The sequence below is a fragment of the Corvus moneduloides genome, chromosome 28, assembly GCF_009650955.1.
Source record: "Corvus moneduloides isolate bCorMon1 chromosome 28, bCorMon1.pri, whole genome shotgun sequence".
Taxonomy (NCBI): Eukaryota; Metazoa; Chordata; class Aves; order Passeriformes; family Corvidae; genus Corvus; species Corvus moneduloides.
The window spans coordinates 5,584,170-5,610,110 of NC_045503.1; the positions used below are offsets into that span (position 1 = coordinate 5,584,170).

Genomic DNA, 25,941 nt, shown 5'->3' on the forward strand with positions numbered 1-25,941 from the left:
TTGTTCGGTATTTGCTTCCCCAGCCCTGATTCCAAGCCTCCCCGAGCCTGTGACAGGAAGGGGGCTGGTGAGCTGACTGGAAAACCACTTGTGCTTCTCTCAATCATAGAAATTATAAAGCAGCTGTGAGAGCAGCCACAGGAACAGCTCAAAATGCACACCTAAGGGAACAAGCAGCTGTAGTCCCCAGGAGCAGCGTGCACAGCCTCGCATCAGCCTCCAGCCCACAAGTTCCTACATGTGTTGGGTCAAACAGGGCTAACACAGTCCCCCCTCTGTTGCCTCCCCTTGTGTCTTCAAACTACACCCCAAAACGTGCTCCTCTTGAGACAGAGAGCCTGTGGCACATCCAACCTTGCAGCATGCAGGACCACGAGGTGAAACAGGTCTGAAGGCAGGATGGCATGATTGAGGGAAGGAAGCCCCGAAGGAGCCACAAAACACAGCCAGCTGGTTTGAACAGACAGGACCAGTGTGAGCTGGACCACTGGGCTGCAGCCAGCTGAGGAAATTTATTAAAGGTGTATCTTTAATAATCTGTCCCAAAGAAAGCTGGTGGGGATCACCACGGCTGTGCTGAAGAGGCAGCTGCAGCACGGTCGTGGCTGCCATGACCCCACGTGTGTCCTGGGATCACCCTGTGGTCCTTAGGGTTTCACCCCCAAACCCCTGCAGTACCTACTTGCCCTCGACCAGCAAACTCCCAGGGCAGGAGGACGAGAGGTGCAAGTGATCGTGATTAACGTGGTTTATTGGGTTTTAATGACATCTCTGAATGTTTGGAAACGCTGATAACACAGTGCTTCACCCCTATGCCCCAAACACGTTCCAAGCTGAGGACTTATGTGATTTTACCTTCCACTGTTCAAATCACAGAACAGCTTAAAAATCATTGGAATTGGACTAAAAAAGTGCCCGGGGGCCACCTTGCCGCGGAGGTACCCAGAAAAAGCACATTTAATTACGTGAGGCGTGCAGAGGGGCACAGACGCACACAAAGTGGCAAGAGCCAGCGCTGTTTTCCAAGCAAACACTGAACTTACAACTGATAAAAATTCCGACTATTGTCTTTATATGAAAACAAACAAACAAAAAGGTAAAACACCACTCCCGCCCCCCCCCCCCCCCCCCAAAAAAAAAAAAAAAAAAAAAAAAAGCAAAAAAGCAGACCCGAGCTGCGGCTCCAGCGGGCACCAGCCGCCGCTGGCGAAGGCGGGTGGTGCGGGCCGTGCCCGGGGCCGGGCCTGGGCGGGACGATCGCCCACAGCCCGCCGGGAGCCGCAGTCCCCGGGCGCCGCCATCTTGGCGCCGCCATCTTGGCGCCGCCTCAGCACAGCCCAGGGGGGGCTCGCGGCAGCCATCTTGGGTGGGGGGCGGTGGGCAGGCATCAGGCGGTGGGAAGAAGGCTGGGTTTTATTAAAAGTGATTCGTTTTGATTTAAACAACAGTAAATCATTGTCGTGTTTAAACCCCAGCACCATGTAGCCACACACTTGCTCACCCACAAGTGGGATCAGGGAGAATCAGAAGGGTAGAAGCTGGAGAATTCGTGGGATGGAAGAAAGACGGTTTAATCGGGAAAGCAAAAGCTGTGCACACAAGCAAAGGAAAACAGGGGATTAATTCACTGCTTCCTGTGGGCAGGTGTTCTGCACCTCCAGGAGAACAGGGCCCTATCCCATGGAGTGGTGACATGGGAAGACAAATGCCATCACTCCCAAAAGTCCCCCATTTCCTTCTCCTCCTCCCCATTTATATCCTGAGTGTGATGTCAAATGGTCTGGAATATCCTGGCTCTGTCCCTTCCCAGCCTCTCAGGGACCCCCAGCCCCCTCCCCAGCACGGCAAATAAGTGGCAGGAAAGGCCTTGGCTCTGTGCAAGCTCAGCAATAACAAAAACACCACCGTATTCTCACCTCTGAGTTCAGAACAAATCCAAAACACAGCCCTGTACCCGCCACTGGGAAGGAAATTAACTCTACCCCAGCCACAGGCATTGGGCGGTGTTGGCTTTGTATCTGCTTTACCATCACGTTTAGCTCAAAAAAGGGCAGATTTTTCCTTAAAAGTCTCTCCCAGAGGCCCTTCAGTGCCGTTCCAGCTCAACCCCAGAGGATGGGGAAGTTCTGGGTCTTGTGCCGAGCGTCCCGGTGCCCTCACGGCTGGGAATGCTATAAGGAGTTGCGAGGGAGGGACTGAAGGGTTGTGCAGGGAGTTCAGACTGTGAGTGACCCAGGAAGGAGCACAGGGCTGCAGAGAGCAGAGCACGGCAGAGCTGAGGAGGGAAGGGGCATCGTGTGGTAAACAGCACCTGGACTGGGGAAAGAACTGGGGAAATGTGAAGGCTGGATATCAAGAAAAGGTTCTTCCCCCAGAGAGTGGTTGGGCACCAGATATATTCCCCAGGGAACAGTCACGTCTCAAGGCTGCAGAGCTCCAGGAGTGTTTGGGCAACACTCTCAGGCAACTCCCACAGGGTGGGATTGCTGGGGTGTCTGTGCAGGGCCAGGGGTTGGACACGATGATTCCTGCGGGACCCATCTCAGGATATTCCATGGCTCTGTGCAGGTCCCAGGATAGCAAAGTCAGAAAGTGCTGTCAGGCTGCCCTGGAAGGTGCTGTACATCAGAGCAGTCAGGACAAGGCAGTGTTGGGCTGTGAGGCTCAGCAAGAGCATGTGAAGGGGTGGAATGATTTTGGGGATGTGTTTAATAGAGCTGCAAAAGGAAGCAGAGCTTGTTCTGGGGCTGTTGGATGCTCTGCTTGGTGTCCTCTGTCAGTGGAGCTACTCCTGAGCCTGCTTTTCCCTGACAGAGTGAAGGTGACTCCCTCACATAGCAGAAAGAATAATTTACAGTGCTCATCAGACAGCAACTTCAGGTGTTGTTCAGTTCCCCAAGTATTTAGTGAGGGAAATATCAAGGACAGGCATTCAAACTCATTGAGTTTGCCTTGAGCCTGAACTTAGCATCTAAATTTGAGCTCTGTTATGTGTTATACTATCACACATTATAGCTAGTTCCTTAACACCAGTGCTTATTTTTACAGCAAAAACCTCTGCTGTCTCATATCCTGCATCTTTTTATAACTTAAATTTAGCTACCTCTTAAGCATAGATTTTTTTTATAATTATTTATTTATTTTATGTATGGATTTATTTTGGAATGATCTAAAGAGATCCTTCCCTTCATTAGCCTTATGCCATTATTCCAGGAAGGCAGGCCATCCCCACAGATCTGCTGGGTTTGTTAACTGCTCTGCACACACAAAGGGGAGCTAATCAGCTTTTCTTCAAGCATGTGTTCATATGTCAACACTTTTGCTTCTGTCAGAAGCTTAAAAATGGAAACAGTTTTCTCTTTAAGAAAACAGGACCCAAATAAGGAGATGGAGTGGTGAAGATTCCTCCAGTGAATCTGTTCCAGCTCATTCCTTAGAAAGACTGTGCATGGAACACCGGAGAAGAGGCCAGTAGATCTGGGTTTTGTCCAGGGGGCTCTGGGTTTAAAGCTCTCTACAACCACTTGTAGCTCATTTTCCCTGTGACTTGCTTGAGTACAACTTCTTTCTTTGTCCAAGCTGTTAAAAATCTAAAATTTTACTCATCAGATTCTTTTAGTTGCGTGACAGATCAAGCCTATCCTTGAGCAAGAATGGAAGCTATCAAGAAAAAGATGCAGATGTTGAAGTTAGACAAGGAGAATGCCATTGACAGAGCAGAACAGGCTGAGACGGATAAGAAGGCAGCTGAGGACAAATGCAAGCAGGTAAGTGGAAATAAAATCAGTGGTGGTGTGTGTGTTGTGGAAATAAATGTAACAAAATACTGTGTGGCAATGTTCTGATTCAGAAAGCAAAATAATTTGAAGTCAGTTTTCTGTTAATCTTCTTTTGAAGTTTTTTGCCTTTTTGTTATGCTTGTACAGCCAGGACTAGGCTGTAACTTCTCAGCCATCTCACTCTTTCCAAAATTAATACCATCCACAGATTATTAACAGTACTTTGTCTAAGTTTTCTTGAATCTTACATAATTGTCCTAATTTTCTTATGCTTTGATTCCATGTAAAAAGGCCTTCACATACTTAAAATCAAAGCTGTAAACCTTGACACCTGTAGGACTAGTCCTAATAGAGTCGGCTGTGTCTAAACATTAATTAAGCCTCTCCTTGAAGCGAATTAATAAAGTTCACTTCAAGTTCTTGGTGCAGAGAGTGCCCCTTAGAGGTGTCAGCCCAGACTCAACAGAAGATATGTTCTCTTATTTTTTTTTTTTTGCCAAGAATAATGAAAAATACCTTAATTTGAATGCTTTTCTTTTAACTGAATTCTAGTGATAACATTTTCATATTCTTTTGCTTTCCACTGTTTTTATTCTGGGTGTCTGTCTCCTATTTGGGCTTTAGTATTTCCAGAATGATCTTGAAATGTTAGCTGACTACACTCAAGTTTTTACAGAACTTCTTGTAAAAGTACCACATCTTTCCTTTTTATGTTCTCTAAATTTGGCTGCTTCTACATCTTCCACACTGCTCTAATATGTTACAAGCATTCATCTGGCCTAATATTTCTTCTTCTTTAGAAAAATAAATCTTTGATCTTACTCCTCTTTTCTGAATTGTCTCAAAATTTTCAGCTTTTTTTTTTAATGTGGGCACAGCACTCAAATAGTTATTTTAATATTCATACACAAAGCCAGCATCAGCTTCATGCTGCTCACTGTCCCTCTGTTAGAACATCCAAGCAAGGTTTGCAGTTCTCTCACACTGTCTGGTTACTCTCTGCAATATAACAACATTCCAGAATAGCACTACCAAAAATGTCTTTAAAACTATCAGTGAAACTAAAATTAAGGAAGTACACCAAAACACAAACTATTTTGATAGAGTAAATTTCTGTGAAGCTGGAGCTAAATGGATAAATCAGTGTCTCAACAGACTGAGCTGTTTTGTGTTGCAAATGGAAGAATGGAGCAGATGGGTTTGCAGGCCCACCCTTATCAGCAGCAAGCCTTTGATAACGTGAATTCTTCAGGGAGCATGAGACAGTTTGTGATTAAACAGTCTCCCAGCAGGTTATAAATAGCACCATTCTAGTGAACAATATGGATTTATATGGTATGGAGGAGTCTGAGCCTCATGGCGTAATGAAGCATATCGTGTTGGGCCACAGTTAGAGAATAGTCCAGGCTGGGAGGGACCTCCCGAGGTCCCCGAGTCCCACCTATAGCAAGGCCAGCCCTGTTCCCTCCCACATCCAGAGTATCTCATTTGGGTTGAAGTGTCCTGAACCACGCACAAAGATCCTTAAGGAAGGACCACTAATTTTTTTCCCAGCTGTACAGGAGTTGAATAGTTTCCTGAAAAATCACCAGGTAATAGAGTTAGAAGAAACACAAGGACATAATTTAAAAACATCTATAATTACACTGCAAAACTGCTGCAGGGAGTCCAAAATAAGAATGAGGTGAAAAAGGGCTTATACCAAGTTCTGTATTAAACCAGATCCTGTGTGTGTGCTGGCAGGGAATGTTGTTCAAGGATGACACGTTTTTAATGATCTTTCCCTGGCAACTGCTACCAGTCATTCTCAGACTACTCTCACCAGCAGAACTTTGATCTGGTCTTTTGTGACTTTTTGTGTGCTATATTGGGTTAAAACTAATAGTAAAGAGTGGTTTTATCATATTCAACTGTAACTGATACTACAACAGTATGCTCACTTTGGGATTTCTTTCTCTTGAAAGGTAGAGGATGAGCTGGTAGCTCTGCAGAAGAAGTTGAAAGGAACTGAAGATGAGCTGGATAAGTACTCAGAGGCTCTCAAAGATGCCCAGGAGAAACTGGAGCAGGCTGAGAAGAAGGCCACTGATGTACGTATCCATGGCTAACACTTGCCTGTAACTCTGCCCTGTGTATTTTGTATGCACTTCACTGATCACATGCATTTTGCCGGGGATAGAAAGGCAGGGTTACGGTGCAGGGTTTTAATCTCCTCTCCCCTCTGCTAAAGGGAGCGGGGCTATTCTGCACCGAGACCATGGCACATGCAGCTGCCCCCGGGAGCCGGCACCACTTGAGGCTCGATGGGTACCTGGTGGGACCCCCTGAAGGGACCCTGGGGGGCCTTCCCCCTCCCCCCAAACGGATGGAAATTCTTTAGGAAAGGAGAAACCTCCTTTAATAGAAGTAAACAAAATGGTGACTTTTGAAGGAAAATGGGACGGCAGCAGAACTATGCCGAGGCATAAGGATGCCCTTTCCCTTCATCCCCACGGCAGGGTTAAAGACCAGTCCAGGCTCCCCACCACACCCCGCTCCGTTGTGGCAGTGACGAAGCGCGGGCAGGGCCCAGTAGCAGCGTGAAAACCTCGCCTTTTGACGGCCGGGGGGCCCGCGGAGCGCGGCTGCCGGGGGCTGCATCCCTCGGGGCGGACGGGGGACGGGCGGACGCGGGACGGCCCCGGGGCGCGGCTGCCGGGGGCTGCATCCCTCGGGGCGGACGGGGGACGGGCGGGCCGGCCCCGGGGCGCGGCTGCCGGGGGCTGCATCCCTCGGGGCGGACGGGGGACGGGCGGGACGGCCCCGGGGCGCGGCTGCCGGGGGCTGCATCCCTCGGGGCGGACGGGGGACGGGCGGGACGGCCCCGGGGCGCGGCTGCCGGGGGCTGCATCCCTCGGGGCGGACGGGGGACGGGCGGGACGGCCCCGGGGCGCGGCTGCCGGGGGCTGCATCCCTCGGGGCGGACGGGGGACGGGCGGGACGGCCCCGGGGCGCGGCTGCCGGGGGCTGCATCCCTCGGGGCGGACGCGGGCCGGCCCCGGGCGCGCCTGTCCCGCCCTGCCCGCGCCGCCTCCTCAGCGCTGCGTCACCACCTCCAGCCGCGTGACGTCATCGGGCCATTGAAAGGCGCGGGCCCGCCACGTGCAGCAGCGCCGCGCGCAGCCCGCCGTCCGCGCCGCGCCCATGGCCGCGCCGAGCTCCCTGGAAGCCGTGAAGAGGAAGATCCAGTGCCTGCAGCAACAGGCGGATGAGGCGGAGGATCGCGCCCAGGTCCTCCAGCGGGAGCTGGACCTGGAACGGGACCTGCGGGAGAAAGTGAGACCGCCCGGGCTGCCTGCTCGCCTCTCTCGGTCGCTCTCTCCCGGGCTGCTCCTTCCTTCCTGTCTCTGGCTCTCTCTCGCTGGGGCGTGCCCGGCTTTCCCTGCTGCGGGATGATGGCTTGGCCGCCGGCTGCCTCCATCCCTCGGCTGTCCCCGCGCTGCTCCGCTGCACTCCGCGGGAGCCGCCGGCGCTGCCGCAGCGCCCGCTCCGTCCCGTCCGTCCCGTCCCGCGGGGGAACCGGGCGCGGCGGCGGCTCGGCCCCGGCGCCCTCTGCTTATCGCGCTTTGGGGCCCATCCCTGCGGAAAAGGCGCTCGAGCACCGATCGGCACTGGGGAGCGGGTTTAGTAGGAAATGGCTGTTTAATTAGGGAAAAGCGCCGCATGACACGGAGCGGGGAGTTCCCGCCTCTCGGCGCCGCACCGCTGGTTTCGGCACAGCTGGGAAATGTCTGAACTGCTGAAAAATAACTTTAACCTCCTGGTTTTCACAGAGAAATGCGAATTCTCCGCTAGCGTGCGGCTCTCCCGGGGTTGGACAGCTGGTTTCACTTAGATTTGTGTGCGATCAGCCTTCCCGGCATCTTCCTGCTATTTTATCACATGTCAGCGAGTTAGTTTTACCGTATAAGGACTGCGGGCTGCTGCTGGGAGAGGTGGAGCCAGGCTCACCCCAGATTCCCAGTGGCCCCGGCTTCATAGCTTTGGAATCCTGCTGAATTAAAATGTGACTTAAAAGTACCCTGTCTAGTGGAAGGAGTTGCTGCCACAGAACAGATGCCAGTTTTTTACATGATCGATGCCTTGTGTATAAATCGGGAAGTTAAACACAGCACTGGGTAAAAACAGATGAAATGTTGGATAATTTATGACTAGAGGAATCCTGCGTCAGCTTCCATTTGGAGTAGCCACTGAACTCCTTTCCAAGATGGCTCAGATGCAAATGGAAACCACTTTGTCTAGCTTAGGAGTGGTCAGTGACCAAATCTGCTAAACTGCAGCAAAACACTTATTTTCTTCCAAGTGTTCTAACATAAAGCATAAAACAGTTGCCCTTCCAGGGTCTATATCCCGTAAAAGCGTTTGGAAAGAAAAAAAGTTAATCTTGTATATGGCAATCCTCCTCGGATGTGGGGACAATAAAGTGCACAAACCTGGCAGTTAATTAAGTGGGGCTTTATTTTCCTTCAAAAACAAGCAATTAAATAATATAATAAATATAATAAACACATTAAATAATATAATAAATATAATAAACATATTTATGGACACCAATTTGTCCATGTTGTCTGTATGGAGCATTTCTCCTAGCAGTCTCTTCCATTTATTAGCTAGTCTGGTTTTTTATATGTTAATAGTGTTCCAATTACTGTGCAGTTTATTCAATAATACACACACAGATCTTATTATTAATAAATGCATCCTGCCTAATTCCTTAAGTACCGCAGGAAGCAAAGTGAACTTATTTTAAGAACATACCTAATTTTGTCCCAAAAAAGGCCTGACTCTGCCATGCCGAGGCCACTGTCTGTGCCCAGCTGACCACGTAGATTCTACAGTGTTTGCAGGCTCGGGAGCCAGGATGGATCAGGAACTGGCTCAGACTTCACAGTGAGCTGTGACAGGGTGTCACTGGATGAAACCAAGGGCAGAGAAATCAATGGTGAAGGTTTTGGAACTAAGCCATCGTGGAAACAGTTCATTTTTTAACTTTGGATAGATGCAGCCCTGTGAAGTGCTCCAAAAATACCCCGATCCATTCGCAATCCTGTAGTCCTTTTTTGTGTGGCAGGAATGATAAATACCATTAAAAAAGGAAAGGACAAGCACACACTCCATACCTTGACATTCCTGAGATGCCACAGTTTAAGCAAACAAAAAAATCAGAGGCAGAAGGGCCCCTGAGCTCCCCTGCATGTCCCAGGGAGATGCTGTTGCAGTTTTAAGGAAACTGATTAGCTGGGAACATTTGCCAGCAGCAAGTGGCCTGTGTAACCCCGGTTCTGGGCGGTTGTTTCACACAGGCTGAAGGTGAGGTGGCAGCTCTGAACAGACGCATCCAGCTTGTGGAAGAGGAATTGGATCGTGCCCAGGAACGACTGGCCACAGCCCTGCAGAAACTGGAGGAGGCTGAGAAAGCAGCAGATGAGAGTGAGAGGTATGTTCCTTTTTTATTTTCTGTTGGTTAAAAAATGAATGTATATGAATAAAATATTCCTGTGTAATTTAGTATCTGCATATACTAATGTGGACGGCAGGTCAGAGACTTGGAACTTTTTTAGAAGCTTGATTGGGTAATTCCGTTAGCCTTGATGAACATGGTGGTCATAATGGGCCACTTTTCAGTTACAAATACTGAATTCCACTTTGTGAAGTTGAGCTACAAGTGCTAAAATGCTTCTACATTAAACATACTTTGACTTCTGCAGAGGAATGAAGGTTATTGAGAACAGAGCAATGAAAGATGAAGAGAAAATGGAAATTCAGGAAATGCAGTTGAAGGAGGCCAAGCACATTGCTGAAGAAGCCGACCGCAAATATGAGGAGGTAAAAGGGAGAAGGGTTAAACCTACAGGAGAGCCATGAACAATAACGTTACTCTTCAGTTTAGTCCCTCTTTGTTCAATTGGCAGTGGGTGATGCTTCAACCTTGGAACAGTCCCAACAAGGAGGAATTTTAATAGTGATTTGCAGCATCTTAGGTACCTAATGCTAAATAAAAATACTGCAAAATCTAACTAAGTGGGGAGGGCTGTTACATCTGTGGGTGTATGCTTTAACCTAATTTCCTTATTCAAAGGAAGCAGGAACGTAGTACTTCCGAGTGCTTTTTGAAAATTTCTAAGGAAGGTGTCCCTGCCTGTGGCAGGGGATGGAACGAGATGATTTTTGAGGTCCTTCCCAGCCCAAGCCATGGTGTGATTCTGTGAACTACAGACTGGCTTGATGCAGCTGTTGTCTTTTTACAGGTTGCCCGTAAACTGGTTATTTTGGAGGGTGAACTGGAAAGAGCTGAGGAGCGTGCAGAGGTGTCTGAAGTGTGAGTAACTTTTTAGAATACAGTAAAGGTGAACACTACATTTCATCAGAAAAATCTCCTGTTAGGCAGGCATGTAGTTAGTACTTGTAAAAAAGCTTGTTTGTACACTTGTCCCTTGTATTTCTTAGACTCCTCCAAATCATAACAGGCACACTAGTAATTCATACTTTATTTTTCCCTTACAGTAAATGTAGTGACCTTGAAGAGGAGTTAAAGAACGTCACAAACAACCTGAAATCTTTGGAAGCTCAGTCTGAAAAGGTTGGTTCTTTCAGTAAACTAAAGGATACGGGCAAAGCCAAACCTTGTAAATAGAATTCATAGACATAAACCAGAAATACAAAGCAAATGAGAGGTTTTACCTGCCTGCTTGCGGGGTATCACTCCATCAGTTCTGCCCAAACAAGCCTGAAGGTCTGGGGGAGAGGAGAAAAGCACGGAAATGGTGTTTACATCTGTTGTAAAAGGAAAAGTGGTTATAAATAGGTCACAGTTTCATAAACTTTTATTATTGTTGCTACAACTTCCCTTGGAGAGTGTTCATTGTTTTCACAGTACTCGGAAAAAGAAGATAAATATGAAGAAGAAATCAAGATTCTCTCTGACAAGCTGAAAGAAGTAAGTTTGGCCATCCTCCAAACTGTCTTTGGGCATAATTTTTTTAGGAGCATCCAGTGATGCTATTTCAACTTTTTTTAGGCTGAAACTCGTGCAGAATTTGCAGAGAGAACTGTTGCCAAACTGGAAAAGTCTATTGATGACCTGGAAGGTATGGAATGACTCAAGTTTCTTTAAAAGTGGTCAGTTTCAAATCAGAGAACAAATTCTAGGAGTGGGTGGTGGATTTTATTGGGAAAGAACAGCAGCACTGGTCAGGCATATTGGTAGATGGGTGTGATGTGTCCACGGGGCACCTGCCATGTGTGGTGGAAGTTCTCCTAAAAAAACGTTTTCTTTCATAAAGTTGGTAACAATGACCTGATTCTGGCCAACTTACAGATAGAGGGACTCAAGGGCTCAAGATCCCAACCCTACTTAATCTACTTACTGGAAAATAATTGTGAGATTACAAAAAGTTCACATAGGTGAAACTTCTCACCAAGCAGCTTTGTGGGTGTTTTGCTTTCCTTCTGATACTCAAGTACGCCTCTGTTTTCTTCTTTTGTTTTCTTCCCCAATTCCTTTGGCTGCTGTTGCCTTTTGCCTGTCTCCGTTCTCTTCCTGTGGCCTCTTCCCTGCATTTCTTGCTGGCCTGTTCCTGCTGCCCTCGTGACTGACAGACGAGCTCTACGCTCAGAAGCTGAAGTACAAAGCCATCAGTGAGGAGCTTGATCATGCCCTCAACGACATGACCTCTTTGTGACCTGCCCCTGTGTGGAGACACAGCGGGCTCCCACTCACTGTGTTTTCTCAAGCTTTTCTTGCCTGTAATCCCTGTCACTCCTGTGCCACTTCCACAAGCAACCGTTCCACCTCTGTGGGAACTGAGCTCAATAAAACACGATACCTCTACCCTTCATCTTTCAGGGATTACTTCTGTAAAAATCACCTCAAATACACTGGGGATGATGCTGAAAACACATTCAGCTCCTCATGTAGGGTTGGGCAAGACACGGTCAGCATGGGCCAGGACCTGGCTCTGGCAAACACTTGAATTTTAGTGTTCCCAGGGATGCGGGTGTCGGCAAAAAGCTTTAAGTGCACTCAGCGTCTTCTTGTGCTCCACCAGCCTGGTTAAAAACCTCTCAGTCCAAGGAAAACCCAGCAGGACGTGTCCTGTAAATGACACGTTAGAACACAGCTCTTTCGCATTACATGAGACGTGTCCAAAAAACCTCCCTAAAGGACAGCAATTAAAAAAATGGCCCCATTTTGATGATACAGATATAAAGGTGTCTTAAATATGATGGTAAGTTACCCCTGATTTTATTTAAAGAGAAAAGGCTATAAAATAATGTGATTTAAATCTTGTGGTTTTCTTCTTTCTCACTAGAAAAACTTGCTCAAGCCAAAGAGGAGAACTTGGGCTTGCACCAGACACTGGACCAGACGCTAAATGAACTGAACTGTATATGAGAAGCGCAGAGCTGACAGCAACCAACAGGAACCAGCCCTGTGCCTGCATCGCTGCATCGCTCTCTCCTTTCTCTCTCTGTATCCTGGAACAGCCAATTAAGTTATGACCAGCACAGCCTCACGACAGGCTCTGGGCGTCCCTCGGGGCCATCTCATCCCGGGGAGCCCCAGCCGCGCCGGGGCCGTGCGTGTCCCATCCCGTGGCTGCTCCTCACGGTTCGTTAGTCTTTTTATATAAACCCCGGTAGAAGCTGCGCCCGAGCGGTGGTGCCACCCCCGCGGGCCCTTGTCCCTGCCGTTTCATATTAAACACTTTCTCACAGTACTGAGGCCTCCTCGCGGCTTTTTGTTCGGCTCCTGCTCGGGGGGCGTGACGTCACGGCGCGGGCGGTTACAGGAGTGACGTCACTATGCCGCCGCCCGGCCCCGTCTGTCCGCGGCAGGAAGTGACGGTACCGGCCAGCAGCCAATCGCAGCGCCGCGTACACCCGAGTCCCGGCCGCCCGCCAATGGCGTGCGGGCTCCCTGCGCCTTCCGCCGGGCTCGCCAATGGGCGTGCGGCGGGCGGGGCCGCTGCCCACAAACATGGCGAAGACCTACGACTACCTGTTCAAGCTGCTGCTGATCGGCGACTCGGGCGTAGGCAAGACCTGCGCCCTGTTCCGCTTCTCCGAGGACGCCTTCAACGCCACGTTCATTTCCACCATCGGTGAGCATCTGCCGGGGCCGCGCCTCGCTGCGCTGCGCACCGGCCCGCCCGGGGGTCCCGCCGGGGCGGCGGCCGCGGCTCGTCCCGTTTGAGGGTTTGGCTGCGGCCGCCGCGGCTCCGGGCTCGGGCCGCGGGACCGGCGGGGCGGGTTCGCTGGCATCGCGGGGGGCTCCGTCCGGGGGCCGTGAGGGGCTGCTCCGTCCGGCTCCTCAGCCCCTGGGGACCAGCCTGCGCTGGGGAGCAGCGGCGAAGAAGCACTGAGGACGTGAAAGTGAGCACCGTAATGGAAGAGAATGCCGTTAGATTTGGCCTCTCGGCCGGCCCTCTGAGTAAAGTAATTGCTTCTTCTTTCAGGTATTGACTTTAAAATTAGAACGATAGAGCTCGATGGCAAGAGAATCAAACTGCAGATCTGGTAAGGCTTCTCTGCTGAAGCGGGTGTTTGATACTGGGGCTGTGTGGTGTGCGTGGGGATGCGTTAAGTTTCTATGCAGTTGTGCTGTTCAGTAGTTTATGGTATCTTAGAACCTGAAAGGTAGTTCTAGTGCTCTGAAGACTGGTTCAAATTTATTTAAAGCTTTTGGTAGTACTAACTTGAGCTAATGGTGGTGGTGGTTTGCGTGAGCCCCGTGTTCTGTCTGTTCCAGGGACACGGCTGGGCAGGAGCGATTCCGGACCATCACAACCGCCTACTACAGGGGAGCCATGGTAGGAGCAAATGGGTGATTCTGTGATATGGGTTGTGATAAACCCAACTGGATGGGTCAGGTCAGCTGGGTCTGACGTGGGACACTCACAACTGGCCCTCTCCCAGTGTGGTGCTCTGCCGGGCTGGGCACTCACAGCTGTGCTCCTGCTCCAGGGGGTGCTGGAGCTGTGCTGCGGTGATACGGGGCTTTGGAAAGGCACCTTCCTCCGTGTTTTGCTCTATAAATACATGTCCTGCACACCTTATCTCACTGCCATTAACTGTGAACCAGTTGTTAAAAATAGCCACCGTTGAGTTGCTCCTCTCTGCTAAGGATAAACCTTTAACTCCTGCTGAAACAATCTTTCTTTACTTTTAGGGCATTATGTTAGTGTATGACATCACCAATGAAAAGTCTTTTGAAAATATTCGGAACTGGGTGAGGAATATTGAAGAGGTAATTTCTCTCTTTACTTATTGCTGACTGTTAAAGGTGCCCTTTCTTCCTCTAAAAGCAATTGAAGCTTAATTGCTTGAGAAGCATTACATTTTGTCACGTGCTGCAGGGTACTTGGAAGATAAGTGGGATGGAAATCAGTAATAGCTTCTGGTCTGATAATGATTTGTTGTGAGGGCTGTAGCCCCTGTACTTTTGAGAGTACCTAATGTGACAGTTTCCTTCCCCAACAACTGATCCAAGAGCTGCCATGGTGCAGGTCGCATGCTGGGATGAGGGGTTGGGGGACCCTGGAAATCTGTGAAGATTCTCGGGGCTGGCATCTCTGTGTTGGGTACTGGGTGGGTGCCTCATCTGTCTGATAATGTTTATCCACGAAAGCCAAGCCTGAGTCTCTGGTCTGTGTCTCAGCATGCCTCTCCAGATGTTGAAAAAATGATCCTGGGGAACAAATGTGATGCAAATGACAAAAGACAAGTCTCTAGAGAGCAAGGGGAGAAGGTAAGTGTCGTGGCTTTGATGTATTTTGACTTAGGCTTTTCAGAGTCTAAAAACTGCCCTGATCATTGTCTGCACGCTGCCATGGTACTCCAGTGGTGTTCCTGAGTGGAATGACTGAACATTCCCCAAGCTGTCATGGCAATGCTCTTCCCCACCGGGATCAAAAGCTGAACCCATGTTAAGGATTCCTGTCAATCATCTAACAGATGCAAGGCAACAAGCGGGATTTTTCTGAAAGGATGCTAGAGTTGGACACGGAGAAGATGTCTCTTTTGGCTGAAAGCCACTGACACAAGATGGATGGGATTATCTTTTCTGGTGTCAGATGTTACTTAGTCAAGGCAGAGGTTTTTTCTGCACTGTGGTTGTTACAAGACTGATGAGGTATCTATGCAAGAAACAAAGGAAAAAAAAAAGAGCTAGTTAAAATGTGTGCAGAGTGTAAAAGAGCAGAGCAAAGCCAGTGAGATGCCAGTTGCAGAGAGATTTAGTTCCTAATTTTTGCAAATTGTTCTGCCTGAACAAATCCCCAACTCCAGTGACTGGTGGCAGGAGGGACCGAGGCTGTGCCCAGGGGTGTGTTTGGAGCTGTTCCCGCAATTGTTCAACTAATGCGCAGTCTGCTTTTGTTCAGCTTGCTGCAAGTTTTGGGATTAAATTCATGGAGACCAGTGCGAAAGCAAATATAAACATAGAGAATGTAAGTACGGATGCTTTTCTCTTGTATTTATTGTCCTATTTGTGCAAACCAGCAGTGTGGACAGTTGCCCGTTCTGGTGGGATGCAGAATTCTGTTGTTAGGTACCACAGATGGGTTGTTAAGCACTTTCCTGCTGCACAGACCCTGGCTGGGGGTGCCGTTGTGGCTTTGAGCTCAGAAAGAAGGTTGTGGAGCTAGAGAAGGAGCATTAAAACCTGGAGCAGAGGAAAAAATACTGAAAGCTTAATGTTCTTGTATAGTATGTAGAAACTTAGGAAGGCAGCTTATTGCTAAACAAAACTGCTAGAAAACATCTTATTTACCCTGTAACACTGAACTGTTTGACTTGTCACAGGCATTTTTCACTCTTGCAAGAGATATCAAAGCAAAAATGGACAAGAAGTTGGTGAGTAACTTTGATTTCATCCATGCTGAATTTAAATAGGAGAAAGAAAAAGAAAAAAGCAAACCAAAAGCCACATTGCAAGAAGTGTTTCACAGTATATAAAAAATATATCGTGGTCTCTTGCATGAAGGATCACTGAAAGTTCTAGAAATGTATTTTTAGTTCATCAAGCTGTGCTCTGACGTTGGCTGTCTCTGCATTTCAGGAATTAGCTGCAATGGTTGAAGTTTTCTAAATCAAATTACCTATTATTTGTTTTACCAAAAGTCAGGTGGGGGGTAGAGCAGTTTAATGATACTTCTCACTCTTGCAGTCTGAAAATCATATACATTAGAGAGGAGGCACACATCATACTTCAGGGTAGAAACTTCAAACTGTTTAAGAATAGGTAAAGAATTAATGGTTTTGGATAACCTTTGCATGAATATCCTGAGCAACAATTGGGTTGTCTTCTTACAACAAATAAATGCATAGTGATGTTGGATTGTTCCTTAAGGAATGTGAAATGAAGCTAATGAAGGTTCCTTCTACTTTTCCTGATCTTTCCACTTTCATGTGACCAGACACGAGCTGATACAGTGGAATATTTTGGGTCTTGCTGACAATTCTTAGGCCTTTCAGCAAGAGCCAGACGTGCCCTGTAATTTATTATTTTTTAATCTCGGCTGTCTTTGAGTTGCTGGAAGCTGAGGCATAGGCACAGTGTAAGCTGGTTGAAGCCAGAAGCTGCAGATGCACTTCTCCACTCTTTTGTTGTGGCTGATGTAAGACTCGGGTAAATGAGTGAAGCTTCTTGCTGATTTTAAGAAAGGGTTTTGTGTATGTCAGGCTTGGTTCAACAGAATGACCAGATGAAGTATGGGTGGAAGAATCTGTTAAGTATAAGCAAGTAACTGGATATTCTTTACATCTTCAGGAAGGCAATAGCCCACAAGGCAGCAACCAGGGAGTCAAAATCACACAAGACCAGCAAAAGAAAAGCAGCTTTTTCCGATGTGTTCTTCTGTGAGGGACATGGCCTTAATCTGAGCTGGATTGTGCCTGTGCTAAGTGAGGTTTCCTCTGTCTGTGGACTTAGTGCTCCCGACATACCTTGTCACTTTGTGACCATCTGAATAAGAAATGGTTTATTTTGGTAGTTGTCTGACTCTTCAATTTTGGAGATGAAACAAGTTTATTTTTGTCAGATTGCCACTGGGCATGTGTATTGTCTAGCAGAGGGAGAACAGATCACATGTGACCTGGGATGCAGCACCTTTGCTGACAGACTTCAGTCTTCATTCGTATCTGTCACGTATCCAGTTTAGAAAGATGAAGTTATGATCAAAATAAGAAACTTAAATGCCACTCTTAATGAAGTACAGGTGTGCATCCATGGTACACGTGCATACCCAGTGTGTAGCTGCACACAGAACAGTGGCATGAGACCATCCCAGAAATGCACCGAGGTGAGCAGTGCAGGCTGATGCCTTCCCGGGAGGTACGAGGGAGCTTTCTGCAGCTCCACCTCTTTGCTACTACAGAGAAACTCCTTTATCTGCCTTTTACTCAGTTGTGTTACTCTAGACAATCCACAAGTACAATTGAAGTTTTAAAAAAAATCTCCTCAAAGGAATCTCTATTTTTTTTTTTTTAATAATGTGTGCTGTAAATAGAATGGGTCCTTACCATTGGGAATTTATCCATGTTAGACTTGACTGTGCTTAATTAAGTACTCCAGACATTTAGATGTGTTTAACAAGAGCTGATGGCTACAGTGAGTCTTGTACAGATGATCTGTCATCTGTTCTTGGAGAACCAGGGTCAGGCAGGGACACTTACACAAAATCTGTCGCCTTGCAATGGGTGGCTTTACGACTCTCCAGCTGGGAATGACTCCAGATCTATCAAGACATGGTATGTTGTTTTAAATCGTGACAAGGAAATGTATTGCACTGCTCCCGGTCGTGTGTTCCCAAGCACACTTGCTCACATATGCAAATAAATATTGCACATCAGAACACTTTCTGAAAAGAGACTCTTTTAGACTGAGACTGGCCTTGCTGCTGGATATTGATCCCCACAGCTGTCAGGCAGCAACAGCCTGTTCACAGCATGTGCCAGTGCACATCCAGTCCTCACGAGAACAGTCTGTGTTACTCATTCCCACAAACCCAGTCCAGTACATTCCGATGTGTGAAATGCAAGAGCCAAGTACAGCTCCTCAGTGGGTGGTTGCTCACAGGTCAGGGGCTGCAAGCTTGAGTCTGGATTAGACTGACAAAAGGAGCCACTAAGAGCATCATCTTCCGAGGCTGCTGTCAGGGGATTGCAGTGATGCTGTATCTGACTCCAGTGAAGACACCAGCTGTGTCCTGCAGCTTGCTGGAACTGAAACATGCTTTGTTTACATTGACAACTGCACTTAAGGGTAAAATTAAAGTTGATTTTGAAGTTGTTGAATTTACTCACTGGTTTGTTTTCTTCAAGTTTGTGGTATTGAACTCTGGGCCTCAGAGTTGTGCTAATAAGTGTTGCTGTAGTTAAGAGATCTGTTGGATTCACAATTAAGCTTCGTAAATCTGCAGCACACAGTTGGGCCCAACAGGAATACTGCCTGTTCTAAAATGGAAAAAGATTTCACTGTGTAAGTTACTGGTTTATAAAAATGCATTTTAGATGCATTCAGATGATCTGTGTCCTGATTAAAGCTTTCCTGTAAACAGAACCTTATGATGGTTTGTTTTTTTGTTTACTTGTGGCTTTTTAGCATGAGGACTTGATGAACATGCACTGTAGTGGATTTACACACAGATGTATTTGTAGGATAAAACCATGTTAAGTTACTGAGGAGGCTTCTAGACAGCATGTGCTTCAGAGTATAGTTAACACAGACCTATAGATTGGACAAGCAGCACCTCTGTCTTGAGCTAAGGATGTTTTTAAAGAGTTTGTGTGTGCTTCAAGAAATTATTGAGGCACAGCTGCGGAGGTGGTAAGACAGACTGAATTTCTTACATAACTAATCTGTGTAACAGTTTGCTTCTGGCTTAGTAATAACTGTGGATTGTCTTGCATCTGTCTTGTGCTTTATACAGCCAGATGTTGAGCCAGATTTATTTTTCAGAGTGACTGGAAAAATTGGTGGTTTATCTAACATGATAACCATGGGTCTGCCATGATGCTGGTTCTTGCCTGTGGACTGTATCAATAACTCATCTCAAGACAGGAAAGCAAACAATATTCATTTACAAGTGGGTAAAACTTGAAGGATGGTATTGTGATTTTTCACTCATTTTCTAAATCTGAAGTTCCTCTTGCATTCAGAATTCTTTGTATGTGAATACCTTCTGTTTAAACTTACGCTGGTTGTTTCATATGTTTATGTACCTAATTATAACATTATTTCCTTTGAAATGGTTGGGGTTACGAACAACATTATTGCTTGATTTCAGGAAGTCTCGTACAGTTACTGTGACTACAGTCATCACTGTACTTCTGGGTGTGAAGGCTCTACACAGACATTAAATCTGTGTAAGCAACATGAAACCTAAAATGCAAGTGTAAGAGAGGAAAAGGTTAAAGACCCTGCATTGCACATGGGCTTTAGCTATGTGTCACTAAACACAGGCACCAAATCTAGGAGAAGTACAGTATGTTTCCATCACATCATTCAATTATTGTGTTTATTAAGTATGAATGTAGCGGAAAATGCAATTATCAGAGAGGTACTGCGTAAATACATACAGCAATCTACTTGTGTCTGAGCTTCCTTTAACTAAGGAGGAAAAAATCTGAAATTGGGTCCAAAATCTGTAAAACTGAGGAATTTAAGTAGGTCTGCAAAACTGACTGTGCCTACTACATATTCTCAGTGTCTAAATACCACTAAAATGTCAGGTAATTGATTACCATTTGTTTTGTAGAGAAACAAACCCATTTTTGAGCGTGTCCTCAAATTTCCTTATTTTAGTGAGTATCATGGAATTCTGTGGTTGACCTTATTTTTGAGGCTGGTTGCAGTACTTTGCATAGTCGTCACCCCTTGGGGTGGAGATCTGTCAATCTGTCAGTAAATGGTGGAACTGCTGTTCTAACACTTGCTTAACACTCGTGTTGTCTGTGTCCTGTGCTGACAGGCACAGCTCATGTTTCCTGACATCAGAACCTTATGCCAACATCAGACTTCCAGACTCAGATTTATAAATCCTATGGATTATTGTAAGTCTCTTTACTGCTGCTGAAAATTATTTGGTCTCTCCTTTCATGTGAGATGCTGATCATCTCCCTGATGGTTGCTAAGGGGTTATTGTGGTGGTGTGTTTAGCCGACGATTATGCTCAAAACTGCCATGATTTCTTGTTCTCTTGGACTTGCTGGGAGCATGCACAAACAGCTGTGTGAGGATGGACTCCTTTGTACTTGTAGAAGTTGTAGGGCTTGGGGAAGAATGATGGTTGACTTGTGTCTTCGTATCTAGCTTAACTAAAGATCTGTTCAAAGGAATGTGATTGGTAACTGCAGTCTGAGTGTTCAAGGCTGCCTTATTCCCTGACCCATCCTTCACTGATCCCAGGAGTTTCTGTGGTTAATAAAGGTAACTGGCTGGTTAACTAGTCTCTCCAGCCTTTCTGCAGGAATCGTCTGCTCTACACAGTGTGAGTTGGGACTTACAACTTCGTTTTGAAGGGAATTTAATGCATCCCAAAATTTGTAAAAATAACTGTAAATTGTATTTTTTGAATGGTCACTTTTGGCTGCCACCCTTCCCACATTACGACTGCTTTCTTAAACACTTCTCATTGATTTTCTTGTTTGTATTAAAACAAAACTGTTGTTTATTACAGTGTCTGTTTTTACTCTCTTGTACAGGACCCTGAGCACTGCATAAATAAACTTCTTTTGAAAAGAGAATTTTACAAACTTAAAAGTTTGTCAGTCCTATTCATCATTTGTGTATAGGGAGCCTGGTGGGTGTGGAAAATAAGGGATTTCCAAAAATGGAGGAGAGGGACAGGACCTGGGCTGGACTCTTTTGTCTCTAAACTATGCTGACTTTTTAATTGTAAATCTGCATTGTGGGAGAACACTTCAGGAATTGATTCACTGGACCATTTATTAAGACCATAAATAATCAGAGGAGTTACTTACGGTTTTGAAACTAAAGGGATTTTTTTACTTGTTCAGGCATTTTTGGGGTGAATTTTTAGAGGTTGTAGCTTGGTACAAGTTCCTTCACTACCTGGTGGTATCTGAACTTTAAAACAAAATACTTCTCTTTTGACTGTCCAGGCCAGGTTTGCTCTAGCTGAGGGTGGGGAGTAGACATTTTTCTAAATTACAATCCTGATGAAGAGTTTAATGAATTGTTCCTTTTAAAGAGAGAAACGAAAGACAGTTCTCTGACTGGTTCAGTTACCAGAAGCTGTCCTCTTTGCCCCTCTCATCTTGTGCTCTCTTGGTTGGTAATGTCAGGTGAAGTAATAGTTGTTGAAAGTCCCAGAAGTGCTCCCGTCCCCATGTTTGACTAGATTCAGATTCGAATATGAAAGGTGCTGTTAAAAAAAGGTCATGATCACTTATGTATCATTCTCTTCAAAGGGTTTACTACAGTTAATTCTAGGACTATTATAAATTGGAAACTTTATTTTTCAAAGCATTTGCAAAGACTGGGTACATTAAGTAAATGCAAGATTCAAATGCAGTTTTGTGTCAGATGTGCATCAGAAACCACCTTGACACTATGTTAAGCATTGAGTGAGCAAATCTCATGCACTTATCAACGCAGCCTAAGTGCTAATACTAACTCTTTAAGTTACAAGGACCTTCTGTCATCTAAAAAGTACTTTGGAGGTTCAAAAGCAAGTCAAGAGGCCTCCAGGCTTTTTCAAGCAACAATTTTTGCAGTGTTTGCAGTGGGCAACTACTAGAAGCTGCCAGGGAAGAGTGGTGATCTGCAAAGGCTGAAGAGATGTAAACACAGATTTCAGAGGCTTCTGACAAAGAAACTAAGAGAATTTTGTGTTAGAAATTAAAAGCAAATATTACCTGAGGAAATCTGGAGCTCGTACGATCATATGCTGAAAGTCTTCCAAGGACAGTTTGCCATCATTATCCACATCGGCCTCGTAAATCACCTTTTCACACACAAGGCTGACTTCTTCCGGGGTCAATTCATTTCGGGTTAATTTGTTAACAGTTTTCTCTAGATCTGATTTGCATATGTAATCATCATTGTTGAAATCTGACAAAGGTGACAATTTAAAGTGACAAAGGTCAGCATTTTACATGGTTGTTTGCCAAGACCCAATAGAAGGGTTTGGTTCCAAGGCTGTGATGGATTTTTATCAGTAGAACTCTCAAATCGGACATGAAGTTACTTCTATCTACTTGTAAAAGAAATCAGTTCCAAAATAAAAATATCTTAATTTCTCCTTTCCATACAGAAGGGTAACAATTGTAAGTAGTTTAATGGCTAAACATAGCCTAGCCATCATTAAATCATTCCAGCAATATTATGTTGGTTTGATATATTGTTTTTCTTTAGCTGATCATAAAGAAAGTAACTGTAAATGGTACTTAAAAAAAAAATCTTTACATTTGTCCTTGGAGAAAAAAGCCTGCAGTGTGCTTCCCTCCCTCCCCCCTCCCAAATCCACCCTACAGATTCATGGGCAGCCAAATCCCCTGTGCTGTACTTTTCCAAGCAGCCCCTCAGACAGAAATACTTCTTAAATGTTATCAGCTCTTGAAAACTGCCGATAATTTCAAGTTGTAAATTTTGTAGTAAATCTTAATCCCAAATAAATCAGAGACAAAAGGATAAAGAAAACCAGAAGTTTTTAGAAGAGGGAGAACAAACATTCAAATGCAATTAAAATAAATGGTAACTAGATATCATTATGGTGACAGCGAGGATTTTGCAGCTCTACATGAAGCTGCAGGATTTCCCCATTTACTTCTTACGCATGTCTCACTCACCATAAATTTTAAAAGCATAATAAGCTTTCAAGTCTCTGGGAGCCATTTCACTTAGCACAGAAAACATGTCCAAAAAGTCATCTAAAGTCATGTTGCCATCTCCGTGCTCTGAGAACACTTCTGCTATCCGCTGGCGAAATGGGTTGTCCTGGGAAACAGAGCACAGGAGCAAGGGAAGGTCATCCTTACTAGCACTGATTTCAGTGCAGGTAAGGCAAGTGGAGGAAGATTATTTTTGTTGAATCACCTTTTTGGCAAATTCTCCCCTTTCTGCCTTTTAAGTTCTTGTCTAATGCTGTGTCAGAGGCAGACCCAACCACACCCTGTTTAGCCTTTGTGCTGTTTCAGGGTGTTTTCTGGGAATTACTAGAAGCTTCCAGAAAGAGTTTTGACTTCGATAGCCCAAATTTATTTCTATGTCAGCCTCCCAGCAATTAGTCCTGGATGAATTATTTAAAAAGGGTAGATGAAACTGAAATGTGTCACTGGAGTCGTGTGCTCAGTACCTTGAGCTCTGGCATGCTGCCAATGAGCTCGTAGGGAAGTGTCACGGCTGGTTTGTCAGTGTAGTCAAGGGGAACGAGCTGCGGGGCCAGATCTCGGTACCTGTAAAACAGCCTGAGACAGAAAGAAAGGCTTGTTGGCTGAACGAGCTCTCTAGACTTCTGAGAACAATGTGTTTTTTGCTTTTCCATCTCATTTTTCACACTTTGCATCCATTACTAGATGGAGATCAGTCACTAAGTAACAGTTAGTATGTTTTTGTTGGAAGAACCATTATTAAAACAAGCAACATAACTGTAACTGGTGAAAAATACAAAGTTTCACTATAGAACTGTCAGGTGAAAAGGCTTACACGGGACATGCAGCCAAGCCCTTATGAGAGGAGAACAAGTTCATGTTTTCAGTGAGGACTCTCAGTCCCACCTGAGCAGAATCTGATCCTGCCTTTATCAGACCCTCTGGCCAGAGATTAAACAGGGAGTTCAATGAGGCGTATGAAAGCTTCAGGAAAAATGCATCTTGGAGCAGCAGTGTAATCATTCACAAAAACACATGAAGAAAACGTGACAAAATCATTAATGTTTTCATAAACCAGTGAAGTGTTCCAGAGAATATATATACTTTGAATATATATATATTCAAATATATACTCCAATATACTTTGAAGCATCTGTCTGAAAACAATGTGAGAGAAACGTGGATGTTGCTGCCACTAAGATGTAATTTGTTACATTTATTTCTAATAAATAAAGAGGACTAGTACATTAATACAAAATTTAGAATTCTGACTCAGTTTAGGACAGGGTTTGGGAATGAAAAAAGCCAACAAAAATGCTCAGATTGCCCCAAGGTATCACTCTAAATTTGAGTAAATCCATTTGAAAATTATTTTTTAAATACCTTACCCCGTATGTAATCTGACTTTACAGTGATCTCTGCCCTTTACTCACAACATGCATACAGAAGACTCACCTCAAAATTTCTTTCCTTGTGAAGAATGTGCAGTCCTATGAAGTAAGAAAAGGTATAACATGTAATGACAGTTTTTAGCACGCATTGGCCCAAACTTTTCCCATGCAGTGACTTAAATGGAGTTATATTGTAGTGTATCTGTAAGTATTAAAGATTTCTTTTTGGCATACAATTAGGAGTATTTTATAACCCTTCCTCTTGATGTAGAAATCAAGCTATGTTACTAAAATCTTTGCTGCAATTCAGTACTTCTACTTATTAATTTTTAAAAGATGTTGTTTTAAAAAACCCAACAACACCTTTGCCATTATTCAATGTTATGTCCAAACAGCCCTTTAGTTTGCTTTATACCTGATATGCATCCAGTTGCTCTTGAGTGAAAATGGTTTGCTTGTTGCCCATGTTGAGCTGGGAATACTGACTCCTGTCAGTTCTTTCCTCAAAGGCACCTTTATAGGTCGTCTGGATATTCAGTTATTAAAAGCTGCAACAATGAGGTTCAGGTACAGCAGAGGATCAGGTAACCAATTGCTACAGGCTGCAAAGTATCATAATAGGAGCATTTCATCAAATCTTTAGTCTGGCTGCTTGAGGCTCTTATCCAGCAGCATTCACCCGTCTCCTGTGTGCACCACGAAGACTCAGGTTACAAGATTTAGCCAAATAAGTAATAGCTGCTCATTAGTGCCCTTCAGCTGCAGGTAGATTCAGTGGATCCTGGTTTTTCATGCCTTCAGATACAGTGAATTAACTGAAAAGTGTTAGTAGCATTTTCCATCTTTAAAATTTAACAGCAAATGATGGAAATTTGGTAACCCCTCCTCCTTCTCACTTTTTATAGAGTCATAGAATTGTAAAGGTTGGAAGAGCACTTTTAGATCATGGAGTACAACCATTAATGCAGCACTACCGAGGTCACCATTATACCATGTCCCCAAGTGCCACATCCACACATTTTTTGAACACTCACAGGGATGGTGACCACCACTGTCCTGGGCAGCCTGTGCCAGTATTTTCCCTTAATGCACATTGTTGTAATACACTAATGCTAATGGTAGTTTGTACTGGAGGTAGTACCCATAAAGTCCGCTCACTCCTTTTCTTCTGCATCATCTGCTGATGTATGTTACTTCTAATTAATGGTTGTTAGCGTGCCATCCATCCATACTGATACAGATATGGTCTTTACACTGAAAAGATGAGTGTATAGTTCATACATGTAAACAGAAATGTGATGCTACAGGCTGTATGAAAGACGAAATAACAGGCAAAAAAAGGAAGAACTGGCTGCACAGCATGTGGCAGGCTGCTTTTTCATGGATCTATAAAGTCTCTGTTTCTGGGTCACTGGTTCCCTCTGGCTGGTGGAAGATCTGTTCCCAGGGCAGGCTTGCTCATCAGGGCACCTTCACACAGAAAAAACTATCTGGAATGGTTCTGTTCGGGGTGGAACAAGAAGTGTGGGGAAGGATAGGGCTGGTTTCTCTGGGTGTAGCCTGGATCTCCAGGTGTTCTCCCCAGGGTGACTCTGTCCTGTTGTCCACAAAATCAGATTTATTGGTGCAACACACCAATAATTACACCCTTGAGAGAGACACTGATTATTTGCACAAGTCTGGATGCTTGGTGGGTTTGCACAAATCCAACACACCCCAATGGACTTTCCATGCCATTATTTACAGAAGTTCAGAGTTAGTCTTTTTCCAAGGTCAGCCCCTCGATTATTTAGTAATTTCCATACAAGTTAGCCAATGCCTAGCTAACTTCTCCACATGCTCAGGGAAGGGTCTGCATCTGGTCAGGGTCTTTTTGACCCATAGACATGATTTTA

The 25,941-nt window shown here is 45.4% G+C and overlaps 3 protein-coding genes across 6 annotated transcripts; 2 read left to right on the plus strand and 1 right to left on the minus strand.

Moving 5' to 3' along the window:
* The first annotated feature begins 3,453 nt into the window (after window positions 1-3,453).
* Window positions 3,454-12,538, plus strand: TPM4 (tropomyosin 4). 4 transcript variants are annotated; one of them, XM_032092326.1, is made up of 9 exons: window positions 3,454-3,767; window positions 5,744-5,869; window positions 9,122-9,255; window positions 9,527-9,644; window positions 10,067-10,137; window positions 10,323-10,398; window positions 10,693-10,755; window positions 10,837-10,906; window positions 12,131-12,538. In XM_032092326.1, exons 1-9 carry the CDS (start codon window positions 3,654-3,656, stop codon window positions 12,211-12,213), a joined length of 855 nt encoding a protein of 284 aa, XP_031948217.1. In that variant the 5' UTR covers window positions 3,454-3,653; the 3' UTR covers window positions 12,214-12,538. The 4 variants fall into 4 exon arrangements, with proteins under 4 accessions (XP_031948217.1, XP_031948218.1, XP_031948220.1 ...); XM_032092327.1 differs by lacking the exon at window positions 12,131-12,538 and adding an exon at window positions 11,418-11,649; XM_032092329.1 differs by lacking the exons at window positions 3,454-3,767; window positions 5,744-5,869 and adding an exon at window positions 6,913-7,094.
* Window positions 12,539-12,628: 90 nt separating this feature from the next.
* On the plus strand, window positions 12,629-20,492 carry RAB8A (RAB8A, member RAS oncogene family). Its single transcript, XM_032092331.1, has 8 exons — window positions 12,629-12,922; window positions 13,277-13,337; window positions 13,570-13,630; window positions 13,990-14,067; window positions 14,479-14,568; window positions 15,203-15,268; window positions 15,624-15,674; window positions 16,591-20,492. Exons 1-8 carry the CDS (start codon window positions 12,763-12,765, stop codon window positions 16,681-16,683), a joined length of 660 nt encoding a protein of 219 aa, XP_031948222.1. The 5' UTR covers window positions 12,629-12,762; the 3' UTR covers window positions 16,684-20,492.
* Window positions 20,046-25,486, minus strand: CIB3 (calcium and integrin binding family member 3). Its single transcript, XM_032092332.1, has 6 exons — window positions 24,462-25,486; window positions 24,111-24,145; window positions 23,141-23,252; window positions 22,635-22,782; window positions 21,702-21,897; window positions 20,046-21,208 (listed from the first exon to the last, which is right to left on the minus strand). The coding sequence occupies exons 1-6, from the start codon at window positions 24,510-24,512 to the stop codon at window positions 21,187-21,189; spliced, it is 564 nt and encodes a 187-aa protein (XP_031948223.1). The 5' UTR covers window positions 24,513-25,486; the 3' UTR covers window positions 20,046-21,186.
* Window positions 25,487-25,941: the final 455 nt, after the last annotated feature.